Source organism: Peromyscus eremicus, chromosome 4 (genome assembly GCF_949786415.1).
Source record: "Peromyscus eremicus chromosome 4, PerEre_H2_v1, whole genome shotgun sequence".
NCBI classification, from domain to species: domain Eukaryota; kingdom Metazoa; phylum Chordata; class Mammalia; order Rodentia; family Cricetidae; genus Peromyscus; species Peromyscus eremicus.
The window spans coordinates 47,920,645-47,941,266 of NC_081419.1; the positions used below are offsets into that span (position 1 = coordinate 47,920,645).

A 20,622-nucleotide genomic window follows, 5' to 3' on the forward strand; every position below is an offset into this window, starting at 1 on the left:
TTATGGGTTCCAAAGACTTTAATAAATCACCATATAAGTGGAGTTGCTGATTGATCATGGCTGCAGGACAAGGACTTGGGAGCCTTGCTTTTCTTGACAGCCCCGAGCAGGGACAGCAAGCAGCAGGGCAACAGTTTCCAAACATTCCATCCTGCCCAGAAGTTCCTTAACAAAAGAGGAAATAAAATAGCTTCAGGAAGTCCCTGAAACTGATCAGATTCAAAGGGCCCCCCTTGCTGCCAGAATAAGCAATGAAAGCTGAGATTGCCTCTCACAGAAAGGGAAGGTGAGCTGCAAAGACTTTCAGCTAAGCTGCTCTAGGACCAGACCCGCTGCCTGCCTTTGAAGATGAAGAAACCAGCCAAGCTCCCTGGAAGAGGTTTAGACCAACTGTGGCACCTGGAAAGGACACTCTCCAACCTGTTGAGCTGCTTGCAGGCTGTGCAGTGTGCTCCATGTTCCCAGCTTTGGGAGCTGTCACCCATGCTGGCCGTTCCCTATCTGGGGTGAGTAGACATGTGTGTTGCATCTCCCAGGAAAAGTTTTGTCACACAACAGGGGGTGAAAGTGGTGGAATTAGTAGGAAAGGATATGGAGTATGCTTCTGGAATCCTGATAATGCTCTTGCTCTGTCTTAATCTAGTATAGATCACATCTTTTTTTGTTTGTTTTTTCAAGAGAGGGTTTCTCCGTGTAACAGCTGACTGTCCTGGAACTCACTCTGTGGACCAGGCTGAGATCTACCTGCTTCTGCCTCCCAAATGCTGGAATTAAAGGCATGTACCACCATCTCCCAGCTTCCTAGACTTAATTTTTCCACTGGAATTTCTTTCCTTTTCTTTTTGGGGTCTGGTACTATGGATTTTTTTTTTCCTTCAAGACAGCATTTCTCTCACACAGATCCACCTGGCTCTGCCTCCCAAGTGCTGGGATCAAAGGCACGGGCCACCACCGCCCGGCTTGGTACTACGGCTTTAAAGGATGTATTTCTCTTACAAAGTAAGATCTTAGTTAGGTGAATGGGCCTGTTGAAAGGCAGGTCTTGTAGTCATTCAGGAATCTGAATTTCTTCTATCATGTTATTCTAATGTCTGCCAGGTCCTTGTCATTGGATGATTAGAATATGTTGCATTGGACTACAGATGGCAGATGAAAATAAGAGGTAATGTTTTAAGGCCTGAACCAGCATGCCATTTTGTCTCCAATTCCATCTTTGAGAACTAAATCACAGGGCCAACAGCGGGTGAGATGGCTCAGCCATTAGCAGCATTTGAGGCTCTTGAAGTGGCACCCGTATTGGGTGGTTCATAACCGCTTTTAACTCCAGTTCCAGGGTCAGCTGACACCCTCTTCTGACCTCTGCTGGCAGCTACACACATGGTGCATATACACACAGGCAAATACACACATACACACACACACACACACACACACACACACACACACACACAAATATATAGGACCAGGCATGGTGCCGTACACCTATAATCCCAGCATTTAGGATTAGAGGCAGAGGCAGATGAATCTCTCTGAGTTTTAAGTCTGCTTGAGCTACATAGTGAGTTCCAGGCCAGCCAAGACTATATTGTAAGACCCTGTCTCAGAAAATATAATTCCCCAAGTGCTGGGATTAAAGGCATGGGCAACCACACCCCGAAAGCAGCTCTTTTTTTGTCACTGGTTTTTGAGCATTGGCTGAAGGTGAAAATCGGGAGCTCCTTGATGGCAGAACGTCTTCCTAAACACCCTGACAGAGCATGCCAATGTTTACAAAGTGAAGTGCTTCATGTCGAGAGCGCTGTGACATTCTGACGAATACGCACTTACCCAATCAACTCGCGGAACACATTACGCTACCTGTCAGGGATGGATTTAAAAGGCAGAAAGCTCCTACACTCTCAAGGAGAAGATGATGACGTAAGTCAGGGAACGCCGGGAGACGCCTTCACCCACCCCCCCGCCCATGACGTACTTCCGGCGCGACGCTTTCCCTCCACGCCTGGACTGGGCCGTGGGGGAGGGAGGCGGTTAGTGGGCTTTAGCGCCTTTCCTGACGGCGGTAGATTTGAAGCGCTTTACAGGACGGGGCCCCGGAGACGAGAAGTCCGCGGCGGTGCAGGTGAGAGGCGTGAAGGCGTGTGTCGGCGTGGCGTCCTTTGCCGCGGTCCCCGGGTACGAGAGCGGGAAGGGCCCAGGGCGAGGGGCGGAGCCGCGGCGCCCGGCTGGGCCGAGGTAACCGTCTTTCCGCCGAGGTCTCCGGGCTGTTCGGGCGCGGAGGGGTGGCCCCGGGGACCGCGGCGCGGCCTGCGGCACCGTGGTGACCCGGACGGCTTGCAGTCGAGCCCCCGGGCGCAGGAAGCCGCTCTTCCTCTCCAGCCCCCGCCCTCCCCGCCCGGCGCACACCTCCTCCCTGACGCATTTTGCCGCACAGGCTGTAATATGGCGGCAGCGACGGCGGCCTCGGCTCCCGGGAACTAGGTTCGTTTTGGATGCTTCCAAACCGTGAGACCGAGCGCTGCTGCGCGGTAGGTGGGACGTTTGCTTGGGGAAGGAGGAGGCGCAGCGCGAGGGCCTGTCAGGTTAGGGTTAGGGAGGGACGGGCGCAGAGCCAGAATCACCAGGGATAAAATCGACGAGGAGCTCTCCTCCTCCTCCTCCGACCTTTTCCTCTGATAGGACAGCGGTTGTCGTGCATGCCTAAGTGACACAAGGCCCTTGATGTTAAGGCTTCTCCTAAAACTCAAGTGTGGGATCTTAACCTTAGCTCTCTAGAAGTTTTCCCACGTTCCTGGGCAGCTGGAAGCGGCCGGGCCTTTGGGGAGGAGGGTTCTGTTTAGAAGATGGTTTCTGAAGCCGGTTCGCCTTTAGGAGAAACGTACTGCTTTGGCCCGTATTTACTCTGATGTCGAACAAAGTCAAAGTTAGCTGGCAACCACGTCTAACCGTTTTTGGAAAACCTTATAAAAGCACCACCTTGTGCACTCAACTTGCTTTCTTAGCACGGTACATTCCGTGCACTAAGAGGGTCTTTTTTGGTTTTGGTCACCAATACATTTAAGAAATAATAGAATATTTTGGAAATTTGGAGATTCCATATTAACTTTCAGAAGCTAAAACCAGAAAGGATAAAATATGCATGTTTGTGTCGTTGTCACCCCGTTGTATAAAGAATAATGACTAGTGATTGCTCTTTTGTAACAGTGACTGGAAGGTTCGACTAAACGTTTTGTAAGTTTTAAAAGACTGCCATAAAATTCAGAAATTGCACAGATATTTAGAATGGCTGCTGCTGCTTTCATGTTTATTTATTTATTTATTTTTTACAAACCTGAAAGTTAACTTCTGATATAGTGTCACAACGCCCATAATTCCACATTCAAGACGAAAGGGTTATTGTTCAAGGCCAGCCTGAACAACTTGATGAGACTCTTATCTCAGACAAACAAAAGCATTTTCTTAGGGACTGAGGGACCCCACTCTTTAATTTTAATATGTGGGGTGTAATTATTCCTGTAAAAGTTTACATTCCTGTTTAATTGTTTAACAGTTTCTTTAAAGCTTCGTTGAATTGATGGGATTGTTTGCTTGCTCCCTAGGTGCGTTGGGGTGAATGTGTGTATGTCTTTCACAAAAACTTATTTTTCTTTTTATAAGCCAAAATTTGAACCTTGAGGTTTGCAGGCAGTACTTTGTACTTAAATATTCAGAGAAAACTGCTATAATTGGAACTTGGTGTTTTACTGATAGGGAAAATCTTGTGCTTTGTTTTGCGTTGGTGACATTGTTAAGGCAAGTACTCTACCACTGAGCTATATGCCTAGCCCTTGCTGTCCACTTGTGTTTGTGTGTATGGATTGAAATTTTCAGTTATGTTAGAAGTAGAAGCTCCAAAACAGTTGTGGTTTTTTTGTTGTTTTTTTTTTTTGGTTTTTTTTTTTTTGGTTTTTTTTGTTTGTTTGTTTGTTTGGTTGGTTGGTTGGTTTTTTCGAGACAGGTTTCTTTGTATAGCTTTGCGCCTTTCCTGGAACTCACTTGGTAACCCAGGCTGGCCTCGAACTCACAGAGATCCGCCTGGCTCTGCCTCCCGAGTGCTGGGATTAAAGGCGTGTGCCACCACCGCCCGGCAAGTTTTACTTTTAAAACATTAAGAATTTCTAGATCATTACATTGATATACATGAATGACATTTCATTTTTATGTATCCTACCACATTTAACATATTTCTCTTTTAGAATGTCAAGAAAGGAAATAGTAGTTTTAAGTGTACTGGTTGTAAATACAATGTTTTATGCAGTTAAGGGCTTACAGATCATGTTAAAATCCTTTTTCCTTTTTTTGGAATAAGGAGTATTTGCACTCCCACATTGTATTTTCTTTGAAAATGAAATAGTGTATTGTTGTTGTTGTTTATAAAGTGCCATAATTCAAAAAAAGCAAAGTACATACATAAAAAACAAAATCTTAAAGATCTGGAATACTTTTAATTAATTTAACTTACCTGAGTCCTGTAAGAAAATGGTTACCTGTCACAAACCTAGCAGATGCAGGGTGTGCTGTTGCCACCTTTAATCCCAGCAGAGGCCTGTGGAGCTCTAAGTTCTAGGCCAGATCAAGTTCCAGGACAGCCAAGGCTTCATAAAGAGGTCCTGTCTCAAAACAACAATAAATAGTAAATTAAAAAGAAATAAGCCTAGTTGATAAGAACATAGTATCTTTCTTGCTGTCTAGGTTTTGAGCTGAAGAAGTGAAAAAGGAAAGAAATGGGAAAACAACAACAAAGCACTTTAATAGAAAGCATCCTAGTAGAAAGATGAAGGGAGTGGGCCCGATTTCATTAGCGGTACAGACTGATGGGATTGTTGATGGTGGATTCTGGGAGAGTCAATAATAGCAGTGCACCATATGAGGAGCATACACATAAGGAGATAACAGCACAGGTTATAATAGCACAAGCTCTATCTGGGTGTTTTGGTACACGTTTGTCACCCCAGCAGTTCAGAGGTGGAGTTAAGCTGGGCAGTGGTGGCGCACGCCTTTAATCCCAGCACTCAGGAGGCGGATCTCTGTGAGTTCGAGGCCAGCCTGGTCTACAGAGTGAGATCCAGGAAAGGCGCAAAACTACACAGAGAAACCCTGTCTCAAAAAAAACAAAATAATAATAATAATAATAATAATAATAATAATAATAATAAAACAAAAAAGAAAAAAATGAAAACTAAAAATAAAACCCAACAACAGAACACTAACTACTTTCAGGCATATTTGCATTAACCAGCATTCTTTCTGTTTGATGATGAAGTCCTTGGCCCAGGCACTGTGCTTTGTGTAGAAGACAAAGTTATAGCAGGGACTTGTGGCACAAGCATCTAATTTCAAGCACTTGAAAAACTGAGGCAGAAGGATTCTAAGTTTATGGCCTGCCTGGGCCACAGAGTGTGTTCAGGCCATCTTTGACAACTATGGGAGACCTTGTCTTAAAATTTTTAAGAAATAAAAACAACCCAAAAAGCCAGAAAGATTTTGAGTTGGTGGAATTTATAGACGAGTTTATAATTTTCACTGAGGAAGGACTGTTCAGTCCATAGAGTGAGTTCCCAGAGTACTGTAGCTGAACTGAATCTTAAGGGACATGTAATCAGAAGAATGAGAAGGCGCAAAGAAGCAAAGACTTGTGGCATCTTAATCATTTTTAAAGAATCCACTATATTCCTTAAGAGTTAAGACTCTGTAATGCTGACTCTGAAACTTCAGATAACTCTTTGAATGTGAGAAAGTCACTACATTATTTATTACCGAATTACAAATACTCTACTAATTAGTTGCCTATATACTTAAATCTTAAAGACCCATTAGGGTGGATATGGAAATCATTTTACATATGAAACTGCAAAATGAACTTATGACCGCTCACTGATGTTTCCAAAATATATTTGAAGAAGTTTAGAATTTTATGTTTATAAATATTATTTATTGTTGACATGCAAAGGATTAATAAACATTTTAAATAAGATTTTAATCATTTGCATAGAAAGTAAAATGTAATACAAAGGTAACAGTTATAGTTAGGATTTTGCATGCATTTTTATAACTAGGTTATGTGTGTGTGAGCTTATTAACTTTATTTCTTATTTTAAAAGTATTTCCATGCCAAGCATCATAGTGCACTCTTGTAATCACAGTACTCAGGAGGCAGAAGCAGGATTGAAAGTTGAAATTCAGCCTGAGCTACATTGGGTGACTCTGCCTCAAAAAAATGTATCTCTAATATGAAAAGAAATAAATTCAGTATCACTCACATTTCTGAGAAAGTCAGATAGGTGAAGTGAGTTTCTAACACCAAGTAGATGATAAATGGTTACAGTTCATAAGCAATAATGGAAACAGGGTCAAACTAGAACCTGCATTTCACCTCATGAGAGCAGTATATGCTGGACGCTCTACAAATATAGGATGCTGTGCCAGGTGTGGGAATTATTTTTCAGAAAAACTCAAATCTGGCTTTATGACATTAGCTATAATTCATTCAAGCTAAGCAAATTTGTGGCAAACAGATATTCACAAGTAATTAATCACAAAAGATTTGATTGTATTCTAAAACAATTGGTGACTAATTTTTTTCCTCCTGAAATGGGTCTTGCTATGGCTAGTTTTAGACGGAAGACCCTCTGGAGTGCTGGGAACACAGGAGTGAATGACCATTTTCTTGAAATTTTTATGGGCTTAATTTTTCTTTTAAATTTTCTATATCTTAGTAATATAATCTTAGTAATCTCCTTTTTCTTGAAAAAATGAGAAATTGATTAGATGTTTGTCTTACTGTTTCATATTTTAGGTATTATTAAGAAATATTTGAGAGTCATAAATACAGAGGAAACATATCCTATTTATAACTAGCAATTGTTAAGTCTCTAGTGATGATTAATAATAACATCTTAGTAATTTTACTTATTTTAAACATTATTATTTTATATGTGTGGGTGTTTAGCTTGCATGTATGTGTGCTCACCATGTATGTGCAGTGTCTAGAGGTCACAGAGGGCATTAGATCCCCTGGAACTGGAGTTAACAGGTGGTTGTGAGCCACCATATGGGTGCTGGGACTCAAACTTGGGTTCTCTTGAAGAGCAGCTAAGTGATTTTTAACAGCTGTACCATCTTTCTGACCCCATTTAGTAACTCTAGAGACATAATATATAAGCCACCTTTCATGTCGCCATTCTTCATTAGGTTTGTTTTGAGATGGGATCTCTTGTTATGCAGCTGTGTGTCCTGCAAAACTCTTTGTAGACTCGAATTCACAGAGATCCACGTGCCTTTGCCTCCTGAGTGCTGGAATTAAAGGTGTGGTAGTTTTTTTTTTTTTTTTAAAGACAGACTATCACTCACTATGTTATCCTGATTTATAAAGTGCCCTAGTGTTTGAGTTAAAGGGGTGTGCCATCATGCCTGTCCTTCAGTTATTTTCTATAACTGGATGTGACTCTATTGTCACAATTAAAATTTTAAGCCAAGGTATGCAGGGGTATAACTCAGTGATAGAACACAAGTATCATGTGTAAGGCCCTGGGTTGAATATACCCAGCATCCCCCCCCCCCCCAAAAAAAAAAGACAAAACGGAAAGTCGTTTCACAGTGAAGAATATAGACCTTTCTGGGTGTTGCTTACCTTAACATGTCACAGGCTGTTTGCCAAGGCACCTTAGAAATTTAGTTATGATTATTTAAATAAAAGCATGTATATTTTACTCTCTTCTGAGCAGATGAAATGGTCGTTCTTGTAGTCTGTTAGTTCGGCTGTTATTCAGTACTTGCTGGCTTTGTTTCATCTGCTCTTCACCTTACTGTAGCATTCCCTACCAGGTATTATAATTGGACATTTTAAGTTTTTAAAATAAATGGTTAAAAAAAAAAAGTCAAGTAAAAGGTACCTGCTATGTAGATAAAGCTGTCTACATAGTATCTCACATTAGTATGTGCCTGTCATAGGCTGTTTCTCATGATCAGAAGTTGCCTCATATGTAAAGTTTAATGTGCTTTTGATCAGAATTCTATCTACCATATATTAGTATCTTTAAAATACTACCCTTTCAGGTCAGGTGTATTGCTATACACCTGTCATCCCAGCACTCAGGAGACTGAGGCAGGAGGATTGCCATACATTTGAGGCCAGCCAGAGCTACATAGTGAGACTTTGCCTCAAAAACAAAAACCTCTTTCTTTTCTTCATAGATGATTTATTTTGGTTTTGTTTGGAACTTTGAGTATTTTTCTTTACTATCTCACATTTTAATCAGAGCTCTCATTTTTTGTTTCCTAGGAACAAAAGGATTGGCTCAGTTGCCCTTGGTGGGTTTTTGTTTTTTATTGTTTGTTTCCCCCAACTTAAAGGTAATGCTCATGTTCTGTTGACTAGTCATACATACTTAATATAGTTTTCTGTATGGGGTGGCAGTCTGGTTTTGGTTGGTAAAATAGAAACTTATTATATGATAATTATTATGCTCTCTTCATTCCATACTAAAATTGGGATAATAGAGATTAGCGTGACTCCTGCCCAGTAATTACTGTGCCTTAATCTTTTCTATTTTCCTTTTTCTTTTCTATTTTCCTCAAAGTACAGTCTAATCTCTAAAAATCATAATGAGTTACCCCATGGAAACAAATGTAAAATAAATTCAAATAACATGTGTAGTTTATGTGTAGTAGAATTGGCTTTTAGTTATTAATAGAAAATCTTTGCCATTTTAGTCTGCTTGCCTAAAACTGTATCATATACACTCACAGACTGAAGTGTTGGAACCATGGGAATAAAGGTCCAGCGTCCTCGATGTTTTTTTGACATTGCCATTAATAATCAACCTGGTAAGAATATTAATGTTTCTAATTAACAGTTTTATACTAGCATTTAAAATTGTAATCAAGAAATTTAAACCAGTTACCTTCTTTTTCAGCTGGAAGAGTTGTCTTTGAATTATTTTCCGATGTATGTCCCAAAACATGTGAGAACTTTCGTTGTCTTTGTACAGGTTTGTTTGCATTTTCAATTGCCCTCATAATTCCTAGAAATATTAGATGTGATTCCTGCATGTGGGCTCACATGTAATGCCAAAACCTAGGCTCAGTCAACAGCATGAATTCAAGACCAGTTTGGGCCACATGCAAGATGTGATTCGTACTCCTATAAACCCAGCCCTTGGGAAACTGAGATGAGGATTGTGAGTGTAATGCCAGGTTGAGTTACCATACTAAGACTTGGGTTCAAAAATCCAAGTTAATTAATCAATTAGAAAATAAATATTAGATGTAATAAGATTGTATCTGAGATTGATTTCTGTGTTCTCCAGAAAAATAGGGGCTTTTGTAGAACTTGAGTTTTTTCTTCTCATTGACCTATGAATGTTTCTTTCTCCAGGTGAAAAAGGGACAGGGAAATCAACTCAGAAGCCATTACATTACAAGAGCTGTCTCTTTCACAGAGTTGTCAAGGATTTCATGGTTCAGGGTGGTGACTTCAGTGAAGGTGAGACTTTGGAGTGTCACAAAAGAAAAGACATTTATATTTTTGTTAACATGGAGGTTTTGGGTGTTTGTTTGTTTGTTTGTTCTTTGTTTTTGTTTTTTCGAGACAGGGTTTCTCTATGTAGCTTTGCGCCTTTCCTGGAACTCACTTGGTAGCCCAGGCTGGCCTCGAACTCACAGAAATTCAACTGGCTCTGCCTCCCAAGTGCTGGGATTAAAGGCGTGCGCCACCACCGCCCGGCCCGGTTTTGGGTGTTTTTTGTTGTGTGTGTTGAATGAGGAAGTGGAAATCGGAAGACATAAGAGTATCCTGTCCAATATGTGGTTTCTAAGGATCTAACTCAGGTTGTCATACTTGGAACTAACTGTAAGTGCCCTTTTCTCACTAAAGCTATCTTGCCAGCCCATAAAGGATTTGTTTTTAATGACTTCTTTATTATTTTTTAACTACATTTGTACATGTGGCATGTGCACCTGAGTGCAAGTACCTGAAGAGGCCAAAGGTGTCAGATCTCCTGGAGCCAAAGTTATTAGACTGTTGTGAGCCACCTGACCTAGGAGCCGGGAACCGAACTCAGGGATTCTGTGAGAACAGTATGTGCTCTTAACTGCCAAGCCATTGTTTCAGCTCCATAAAGGAAGTTTTAGTCTGGTTTTCTTCTTGCTCCATTGAAGTCTTCAGTGAAGTAAGTACACAGGAATACTCAACAGAAATACAGAAAAGATGAAAACCGAGAAGAGAATTTCACCTCTTACTCCCAGTGCTAGGGAATAAGCCTGGGTCTTATACATGCTAGTTAGTGCTGCTGAGCTGGATCTCAGGACCAATTGCATCTTTTGTGAATTAATTTCACGGGTTTGCTTCTGGGTACTACATTGTAGTCTCTAAATCTTTTATATGAATTTGATTTTTGCACAGCTAGAAGTACTTTCCCCAGTTTTTTTCAATTTTATCTATATTGCTTTTTGTAAAAATGTAAAAACTACATTATTTTTGAGGACACTTTGAAAAAGTGTCATTAATTTCTATTAAGAGACTTGTATAGTCATTTGACAGATCTTTTCCCCATAGATTTTTTTTTAAACATTGATTTATTGTGGGTGTTGGTATGTCATGGTATGTGGAGGTTATAAAACAGTTTGCAGGGGAGAGTTTTCCTTCCACCATGTGGGTCCCACGGATTGAGCTCTGGTTGTCAGGTAGGATGGCCCAGACACCTCTACCCATTGAGCTGTCTCATGTCTTTCCCAGGAATCTTAATAGGCTTGGGATTTTTTTTTTTTTTCTTTTTGAGACAGGATTTCTCTTTGTAGTGCTGGCTGTCCTGGAACTCACTCTGTAGACCAGGCTGTCCTCAAACTCAGAGATCCATCTGCCTCTGCCTCCTGAGTGCTGGGATTAAAGGTGTGTGCTATCACTACCTGGTATCTTGTCGAATTCTTACTATGGTATCATAGGAGAAAGGTAATTTCGGATCTTGTTGTTATTGACATTATATTATCTTAAAATTTGTTGTGCTCCTTTGAGTGTTATTGATTCAGAATCATTTGAGTACCTACTTGAGAAGTATTTAGATCCTGAGATCTAATAGTGATATTTTTCATTTCTAGGGAATGGAAGAGGAGGAGAATCTATTTATGGAGGATTCTTTGAAGGTAAAATTTTCACATCTAAATTGTTTTTAATATTTTTCACTCATATAAATTACAGTAGATCTGGAACTTGAGTTTTCATACAACTATAAGCAGATAAATATAGGAATAACTTTTTAAAAAATATTTATTTTTATTTTATTTGCATTGGTGTTTGCCTGCATGTATGTCTGTATAAGAGTATTGGATACCCTGGAACTAGAGTTACAGACAGTTGTGAGCTGCCATGTGGGTGCTGGGAATTGAACCTGGGTCCTCTTGCAGAGCAGTCAGTGCTCTTAACCACTTAGCCATCTCTCCAACCCCTAGAAATAACTTAATGGTTTTTATTTTTCACTTTTGGTATTCAGGAGAATATTGTATCAAATTTCACTTACTTTTTTTTCTCATACTCTAATTAAAGATTGGAAGATAAGTTCTTTCCATTGGAGTAAATAATGCTATGGTGAAGGTCAAGTTATAATGAGTCCAAACTATGATGTTTATCTCTCCATGCTCACCAATGAGATGGATAAAATGTAAAGAAATTGCATCTGGACTCTTACTGTATTGCTGTTTGTTTTTAGTGCAGTGCTGGGATCAAATCCCAGGTCCTGTGCATGGTAGCCAAGGAAATTTTAAGTACTTTAGACTTGGTGATACTTTAGACTTGATTAGCATGCGTGGGGCACTGAGTTCAGTCCTTTATGCAAGGGAGGAAAAAGTTAGTATTAAATCTAAAAAGACAGGGAAAAAATAGATTCATGATTGGTTCTCTCTTCCTTCATAACCTACTTTGTTGTTTGTGTTGTGTTTGACAGTAAAGAATACTTCCAACCAGGCATGGTAGCACTGATCTGTATTACCAGCACTGGGGAGGCTGAGGCAGGATTTGGAGGCCAACTTGGCTTAAATAACAAGACCCTGTCTCAATTAAACAAACAGGAACATTTCCATTGTGAGCAAGAGTGGAAAATGAGTTTTTGTGAGTGTGATGTATGTGCTCATGTGTAGGCAAATAGGAGCATTTGCATATGTGTACAGACTAGAGGAAGACACCAGGTGCTCTGTCGTTCTCCCTTAGTCCTTTGAGACAGGGTCTGTCCCTGAACCTCAAGCTAAACTACCAGCCAGCAAGGCCCAGCAGTTGTCCTATTACTGCCGCCCACAAGGCTGAGGTTACAGGTGTGCAGTGATCAACCTGGTTTTCTACATGGGTTGGGTCCTGGGATCTGAAGTTATTGGGTCCTCTTGTTTGCACAGCAAACCTCTTAACCACTTGAACCATCTCACCAGCCTTTAAAATAACTGTTTTGGGCCGGGCGGTGGTGGCGCACTCCTTTAATCCCAGCACTCGGGAGGCAGAGCCAGGCGGATCTCTGTGAGTTCGAGGCCAGCCTGGGCTACCAAGTGAGTCCCAGGAAAAGGCACAAAGCTACACAGAGAAACCCTGTCTCGAAAAACCAAAAAAAAAAAAAAAAAAAAAAAACTGTTTTGAAGCTTCTACTTCTGACATAACTGAAAATTTTTCTTCTCTTTAGATGAAAGTTTTGCTGTTAAACACAACAAAGAATTTCTTTTATCAATGGCCAACAGAGGGAAGGATACAAATGGCTCACAGTTCTTCATGTAAGTATTTAAGATCTAAACTACCCCTTCTAACCTTCCCCATGGCCCTTACAAAAGAATGATTGTAAGATTATAAGAGGTGAAGCAAAGAATTACTGAGGGGGATAGTAGAACAAGTTACTAGAGATCTCAAAAGATAGAGCTTGCTGAGAAAGTAGGAGAGGTGACTTTAAGGCATTTCACTGTCAGAGAACAAACTGAGGTATCCATCCACCTTGGGCACCATCCAGCACTGTATCCAGCTTTCGTTTGGTTTTATTTTTTTGAGACAGGGTTTCTCTATAGTGCTGGCTGTCCTGGAACTCTCGCTATACACCAGGCTGGCCTAGAACTCACAGAGATCCACCTGCCTCTGCTTCCCAAGTGCTGGGATAAAAGGCGTGCCCTACCACCCAGCTGTACTCAGTTTCTTATGTCAGGGCTAGGGATCAAACTCATGTTTGTATGTCAAGGACTTTATCTAGCTGTGAGAGATTTTTGTACCACCATGTCTCTGGTACAAAACCACGTACTAGGCTTCTAACTACATTGTTTTAAGTTTGACTTTGGGAATAAAAAGGCAGTGGGGGCGATGCTTGCAAAAATACCATTAACAAAAAGTGCTTACTTTAGGTTCAGGTGAATTTGGTTTGAAAGAATCTCATGCCCAGGCTCCTTGAACTTCTAGGTTCAAATTATCCTCCATCTTAGCTTCTCACAGTACATGTACCATTATGTCTTTATTTGGAGTTGACTCATTTTAACAAAACTTTTCTTCAACACAGGATTCTACTGTATATCACAGATAATAAGCTCAAAAGCCTGGTAAAGGCGAGTAACATAGGTAAACCTGTTGGAACATGGAATCTAAGCTATTAATACCTGTGTTGAAGGAAACAAGAACACTGAGCACTGGTCACTTATTCCATGTGCTAGGTACCATAATTTTCAGATATTCCAGAGAGGTCTGGAACTTGGATTTTCATGCAAAAGTACCCGCAGTCAAATATTGGCAGTTAATTTTTAAATATATGAAACTGCGTGGACTGTTTCTACTCAGGTTCAGCAAGTACATTTCAGGGCCATCAGACTATGACTGTTCCCACCTCAATTCCTTTAATACCTTTCACTTTAACTTTAAAATGTTAGGGTGAAAAGCACTGTTGTTAAACCCGTAAGCTAGTAAGATGATTTGGTAAATTTTGGTAATGTCAATACAGTAGAACATCACACAACCAGGAATATTTAATAAAAACCCAGTTACATTTAAGAAATACAAGTGGATAGGAGTAACACCACATGTCAACTACATGCAGGTCAACAGTAAGTAGGTACTGCTTTTATATTCACAACAAGCTTTTTTTTTTTTGTTTTTTTGATTGTATGGAAAATCCTTTGCACTCATAATCAGCTTCTGCTGTGTAAAGGTCACATATGATTTCTTGTTTCCAATGCACTTTTTCTTTTTAGAGATACTAACTTTGTCTCTTTGTTTTCTTCTGATGACTTCCGAAAAGAACAACGAAGCCAACTCCTCATTTAGATGGGTAAAGTTTAATATTTTACATCTTACTTTACTTTGTTGCTATTAAAGTAAGAAGCTTTTATTTAGATACCTTTACCTGACACTCTAGGCATCATGTTGTTTTTGGGCAAGTGATCTCTGGTCAAGAAGTTGTGAGAGAGATTGAAAACCAGAAAACAGATGCTGCTAGCAAACCATTTGCTGAGGTCCGGATACTCAGTTGTGGAGAGCTGATTCCAAAATCCAAAGGTAAGAGCAGGTACATACTTTAGGGAATTCTTGCTCAAATAAGCAGAAAGAGTCTAAATCTTTGGCATAAAGTATTTGGTAAAGTGTGTATAAAGCATATAGGTTTTGTGGGTTTAGATGTATTTTGTGCTGTTATTTTTTTCTAATTTGTATGTGTATGCTCCTACACATATGTGTCTGTGTCAGCACAACTTCAGTTATGGTTCCTCAGAAGCCATGTACAATATACTATAACTACAATATACAGTAAGTAAATTATTCTTGGAAAGAATTTTGCACAGTGTTTAGCATTTTGTATGTGCTCTACAGATAATTTTTCTTCACTACTTACTTCAACCTCTTTTTGGGGTGAGGTGGGGTGAGATCTTTCTGTGTAGCCTTGGCTGGCCTGTAATTTTTATAGATGTACACACACAGGTGCTGGGATTAAAGGTATACATCAGCATGACCCTGCTCAATCTCTGTTTCAAATTCTAATATAGGCCACATCTGCTAAATGCTTGTTTTGAAAGTGTACATTTGTTCTAGTGCACTTGATGTATTAAAAATGTTGTTTACACATAATCTTGTCTGCACACTAAGTGAACCTTACTTGGCTGAATACCTTTATAGGCATATACAAAAAGTATATTATAAGCTATGCTACTTCTGATAATTTCATGAGCAAAAACTCCTGGTATTTTGCACAAACTCCTGGTATTTTCATGAGTAAACTTCTGGTATTTTTCAGTGTCGTTACTTATTTTTTACTTCTTAGTAATTTGGTATAAGTAAAACTGGATCATCACTTTTGTTTTTGTTTTGTTTGTTTGTTTGTTTTAATATGTCACCAGTGAAGGTTTTGAGTGCTCCTCAAAAGGCCATGTTTTGTTTTTGTTTTTTGAGACAAGGACTCAGTCTGCAGTCAGGCTGGCCTCAAATTTGTTGTCTTCCTATCTTTATTCTGCCTCTGCTTTCCAAGTGCTAGAATTACAGATGAGCGCCACCACACCAAAGCCATTGTGTTCTTAATTGTTCTTAATGTAGTGCTTTACAGGAGCAAGTATGTTGTTACAGCAAAATTGATTGTACCTCTCCTAAATCTCTCTGCTTTACTTTTATTAACTAATTTAACTTACAAATCCCTACATACTTTATACTAAGACAATATCTATAACCCTCTCATATAAGTATAATACCTGTTTGCTGTTGACCTTATTGTCTGAAATAAGATATAAGCTATGTAAGGATAGAGTTCATGTCTAAATTTCTTCTAGAACTTTTCAACATACTTTCTAATACCTCATCTCCACTCCTGGCATGGTGTTTAGTACATATCTGTATACTGTTCATTTAAATGTATTGGTGAACTTTAAGGATTACGTTTTAGTTTTATTCATAATATGCCTTAATCATATTTTTAAATTTTAGTTAACACAGATTTTTGAAACTTAGCTACTAGCTATTGGAACAATATTATTGTAACATCTTTGTTTTTTGCTTTTTTACCCTTCTGTTCTTTAACTGACATTTCTCAATCAGTCTCTTCCAGCCCTGCCACCGAAAAAGATTGGCATGAAAAGGGCATATCATTTAAATTTTATTCAAAATAACATTGATGAACTTGAAAAAGAGGGGACTTTTAAAATCTCAGAGCTTTTTAATTTCAAGGTACTTTCCCTAAGACAGTTTATTTTCTTTTTATAGTTAGTCTGAAAATTGAACAAATTCCATTACTATAGAAAAATTTCAATTTCTTTCTGTTTTTCTTCAAAAGTGATGTATGAGTTAGTGGTCATTTAAGATGTAGTTGATACACTTGGTAGGAATAATGAGCTTTTCAAATAAAGCAGCTTCTGGGTCAACAAGGTGGCTTAGCAGATACACAAGCCTGGCAGCCTGAACTCAGTACGAGAAATTACATGAATGTGGCAAGTGTATGTTCACACCACACACACACTCTCATGCACTAATAAAATCAGCCATGTTGTGCTTTTCTGTAAGAAAGAACTCTAGTGAAAAATAAAGTGGGAGCTGGTGAATGAAAGTTTCTTAATCATGGGATAAAGTATTTGATAAAGTCAAATGACTTTGATGGATATATCAATTTTCATTTTGATTAGATAGTATATACTCCCAGTATTTCTTTGACTTACATTCATTGCAAATTAATTTTCTCTCATAAACATCTTTAAAAGTTCAGTATGAAACTGTTTTAAAATAAATTAAAAAAAAATAGTTCAGTATGTCCCACCCATTTTCCCTCTGATTTTTAGTTACTACAAGTAAAAATAAATAGATTTTTCAGTTTTTGAGTCTGCATACCCACTCTGGTTTACCAGCTATAATGGACTTAGGTTCAGATTAATAATTGGATTCATGAAACAATGTAGGCTTCATTCCACACTGAATTGACTAAGTTTGTGATCTAGAGGAAGGTGACGAGGTAAGCATGGACTGCCTTAGTTTATGGAAACCATTGCTGTGGGGTCTCTTCAGCTTTTATACTTGTTCCTGTATGCTAGTACACTGCTGTCTCTTCACTGCAGAATGACCCATGAACCATAAAGGACATAAAGGTCAAGGACATAGTAACTTCAGAAAGGTGCTTTCTATTTTGGATTTAGTGTGCCCTAATAAATACTGAGTTAAGAAGTACAAGGCTTTATTCAAGGACAGCCTGGTCTATAGAGTGAGATCCAGGACAACCAAAGCTACACAGAGAAACCCTGTTTCGAAAAAAACAAAAAGAAAAAAAGAAGTGCAAGGTCCTATAACAAGGAAGCCAATAAAGAGTCCAAAGATATAGATGTTTTGTCCTTTAACTTTGTTGACTTGTCCATGCTATTATATCTCCATAGGCATATTCATCACCCAGCTTCAACAGTTTACTCATGACCAGCCTTGGTTTACCTACTTCCAGCTATTTCTCTCCCTCACCAACCTTTACTTTTAAGGCAGAGTTTGGCTGTATTGCTAGGCTAGACTCAAATTTCTAGATATGTATGAATCATTGCACTCGGCTATTTTCCTTTTTGAAACAAATTCCAGATATACATTTTATCAACAGATATTTTACTTTTTCCCCTAAGAAATGACTCTTTAAAAGGATAGCTAGTACCATAATCTTACACACATATTCATATTTATCAAAAACTTGGCAATGTTCAGATCTCTAGTTGTTTTATCAATATTAGTAATTTTGTTGTTGTTTGAATCTGGACTCAAATAAGGTTTGAACATTGAGATTGGTCTTAAAGGCTGTTTTTTGTTGGTTTTTGCCAGGCATAATTGTAGTCCCAGCTACTTGGGAAGTTGAGGTGTAGGGTTATTTGAGGCCAGGAGCTTGCCATACAGCTAGGTTATTTGTCATGGAGCATTTCTCATGGTTGTACTTTACATAGTTTAGTGCTTCTGTTTCAAATAACTTAGTAGATCAGTCTAGAAAACTGATTAGATTCAACTTTGTTGTGTCCCCCCCCCACCCCCCGTCCTTTTTTTTTTTTTTTTTTTTTTTAATGAGAGTTAATTTAATAGGAGTTACACAGGGCTGGTTTCTCTCTGCTCTGTAATTGGTGTTCACTTAGTGCCTCATTAGGAGTTGCCAAAAGGTACTCTGATAGTAGTTCTGTTGTCACTTACTGCTGGAACTCTTCTGATAAAGAGCAGCATTCCTTTGTTTATTGATAGAAATCATATAGGAAAGGCGGAATGGTTTATTTATATCTTAATTTATCAGTACTATTATGAACTGATGGACAAGTGTATTTATTTACTGTTTGCTAATTTATTGAAATTCCCTTCTATGTATATGTGTGTTGACCCATTTTTGGCCTGAGTAAGTATTTTCAAATCCATCCTTTTTATTTTAAGCCACCAACCAGCTCCCAGATCATGACACAGAGACTTATTATTAGCTTTGAATCCTTGGCCTAGCTTACACTGATTCTGGCTAACTCTTTTAACTTAAATTAACCTGTTTATCTACCTCTTGCCTTGGGGCTTTTTACTTTTCTTTCTGTATGTCCTACTCTATATCTGCTGACTGGCAGCTGCCCAGTTGGCCCCCAGGCATCTTCCTCTCTTTCTCCCTCATTTTCTCTTCTCTTCTCTGGTTCTTTCTGCCTGCCACCCCCACCTATCCCTTTTCTGCCTAGCTATTGGCCATTCAGTTTTTTATTAAACCAATCATGTGCCTGAGGCAAGCAAGGTAAAACAGCAACACATCTTTTCATAATTAAATGCAGCAGAAACAAATGTAACACATCCTTACATTGTTAAATAAATGTAATGTAGCAGAAACAAATGTAACACACCTTCACACAGTTAAATTAATATTCTACAGCAGAAACAAATGTAATACATCTTTTCTTTACATAGTTAAATATTCCACAACACATCCTAGTTTGAGTTAGCACAGCTTTAAATGTGTCAAGTTCTACCTATTGAAAAATTCATATGTAGTATATGTGATAACTTACGTGATCTGAAAGCTTTACTTATGTTAATATGTTCATTAAAGCATCTACGTTTTTGGTTTTTTGTTTGTTTGTTTGTTTGGCTTTTCGAGACAGAGTTTCTCTGTGGAGCTTTGGAGCCTGTCCTGGAACTCGCTCTGTAGCCCAGGCTGGCTTCGAACTCACAGAGATCCGCCTGCCTCTGCCTCCCAAGTGCTGGGATTAAAGGCGTACACCACCACCGCCCGGCAGCATCCAAGTTTTAAGAAACATTAAAAAATTATTTCCTGAGCTGAGAAGATGGTTCAATGGGTAAAGGTGCTTGCCATATAAGTCCAATGACCTAAGTTCAGTCCTTGAACCTACCTAAAAGTGGAACTCTACAAAATAGTTCTCTGGCCATGGCACACACATCATAGCACATGATAATAACAAATAAAATCATTTTCAAAAAATTGATTACCTAACCAAGTGTAATGGCATGCACCTTTAATCCCAGTACAGAGGTTGAGGTGGGCAGATCTCTTTGAGTTTGAGGCCAGCCTTGTCTACATAGTGAGTTCCAGGACAGCCAGAGCTACATAGTGAGACCCTGTCTCAAAAGAAAAAAAAAAAATTGGTTCCCTTACTCAAAGTAAAATTTCAGCTTGAGACTTTTTTGTAGAGACTTTTAAACATAGTTATTACTGATAAATTACTTCTGATTAAGAGATTGTGCTTCCTCAGGAAGCAGAGGCAGGGAGACTTCAGAGTTCACAGTCAGCATGGTCTACAGAGAGGGTTCCAGGATGACAGGCTTAGGCAGTGAAGGAAACCATGAAAATAAAAAGCTGATGAAAATATATTTGAAAGAGGGTCCATGTACTGGCCCCAGAAAGCAGTGGAATTTAGTACCTTTGGCCACATGGTTTTGGCTTTAGAGTCAAGGATATAAGGAGTTATGGAATCTCCCTCCATGACTACAGAAAAGTTGATGAGGCCAGGCATGTGTCCCTGAATGGAGGCCCAGAGAGGCCATTGATTAAGGCTGTGAAGTTGAAGCCTGACTTGCCTTGGAGACACCAAGATACTGGAGATGCCAAAGTCATGGGATACCTGCCCTGGAGAGCTGCTACATGGAGTGGAACCAACCCAAGATAAAGAAGTGTGTTACAGTCAACAAAGCTGAAAGGAGTTGGACTGGAGGAGCGCATTGACATCTGACATGGAAATACAGCGTTTAGAGTTTGCCCTGCTGGTTTTCAGTCTTGCTTTGGTCCAGTATTTCCTCACCAGGCTCCCTTTCCTCCCCTTTGGGACAGTAATGTATATCCTGTGTCATTATATGTTGGAAGTTATGTGATCTGATTTTTCATTTTGATTTTACAGGGGATTGCATTAAAAGATTGTATGAGTCTCAGAGAGAGAGAGAGAGATTATGCTTCAATTAAAGTTGTATTTCTAATCATTTGAGGAATGTTCAGTCATGGAAGTTGTAACCCAATGCCAATGAAATGTTCTTCCTATGTTGACACAGTGATGTTTTTCTGGTTCTGCCTCCAGTCTTAATAATAGGAGAAGTGGAAAACTAATATTAGAGACTGGGGGAATCCAGATGTTACTCTGTGCTTAAAATTTTTCTATACAGTTATTTTCTTAAAGTTAACTTGGTTT

At 39.2% G+C, this 20,622-nt stretch overlaps 1 protein-coding gene and 1 long non-coding RNA gene across 9 annotated transcripts in view; one reads left to right on the forward strand and one right to left on the reverse strand.

Moving 5' to 3' along the window:
• On the reverse strand, nucleotides 1-1,945 carry LOC131909203 (uncharacterized). Its single transcript, XR_009378798.1, has 2 exons — nucleotides 1,828-1,945; nucleotides 1-165 (listed from the first exon to the last, which is right to left on the reverse strand). It is a non-coding gene; the product is annotated as an uncharacterized LOC131909203 (long non-coding RNA).
• Nucleotides 1,946-1,971: 26 nt separating this feature from the next.
• The window catches only part of Ppig (peptidylprolyl isomerase G), a 28,514-nt gene continuing 9,863 nt past the window's right edge, over nucleotides 1,972-20,622 (forward strand). The window contains exons 1-10 of one of the 8 annotated variants that reach the window (XM_059260626.1): nucleotides 1,972-2,119; nucleotides 7,228-7,341; nucleotides 8,318-8,388; nucleotides 8,785-8,862; nucleotides 8,952-9,026; nucleotides 9,413-9,520; nucleotides 11,131-11,175; nucleotides 12,693-12,780; nucleotides 14,277-14,306; nucleotides 14,394-14,533. In XM_059260626.1, the coding sequence (XP_059116609.1) occupies nucleotides 8,802-8,862; nucleotides 8,952-9,026; nucleotides 9,413-9,520; nucleotides 11,131-11,175; nucleotides 12,693-12,780; nucleotides 14,277-14,306; nucleotides 14,394-14,533 (547 nt within the window). In that variant the 5' untranslated portion in view covers nucleotides 1,972-2,119; nucleotides 7,228-7,341; nucleotides 8,318-8,388; nucleotides 8,785-8,801. Of the gene's footprint in view, nucleotides 2,120-2,435; nucleotides 2,526-7,227; nucleotides 7,342-8,317; nucleotides 8,389-8,748; nucleotides 8,863-8,951; nucleotides 9,027-9,412; nucleotides 9,521-11,130; nucleotides 11,176-12,692; nucleotides 12,785-14,276; nucleotides 14,307-14,393; nucleotides 14,534-20,622 lie in introns of those variants that run through there. The other 7 variants (XM_059260631.1, XM_059260628.1, XM_059260625.1 and 4 more) reach the window with 7 other exon arrangements.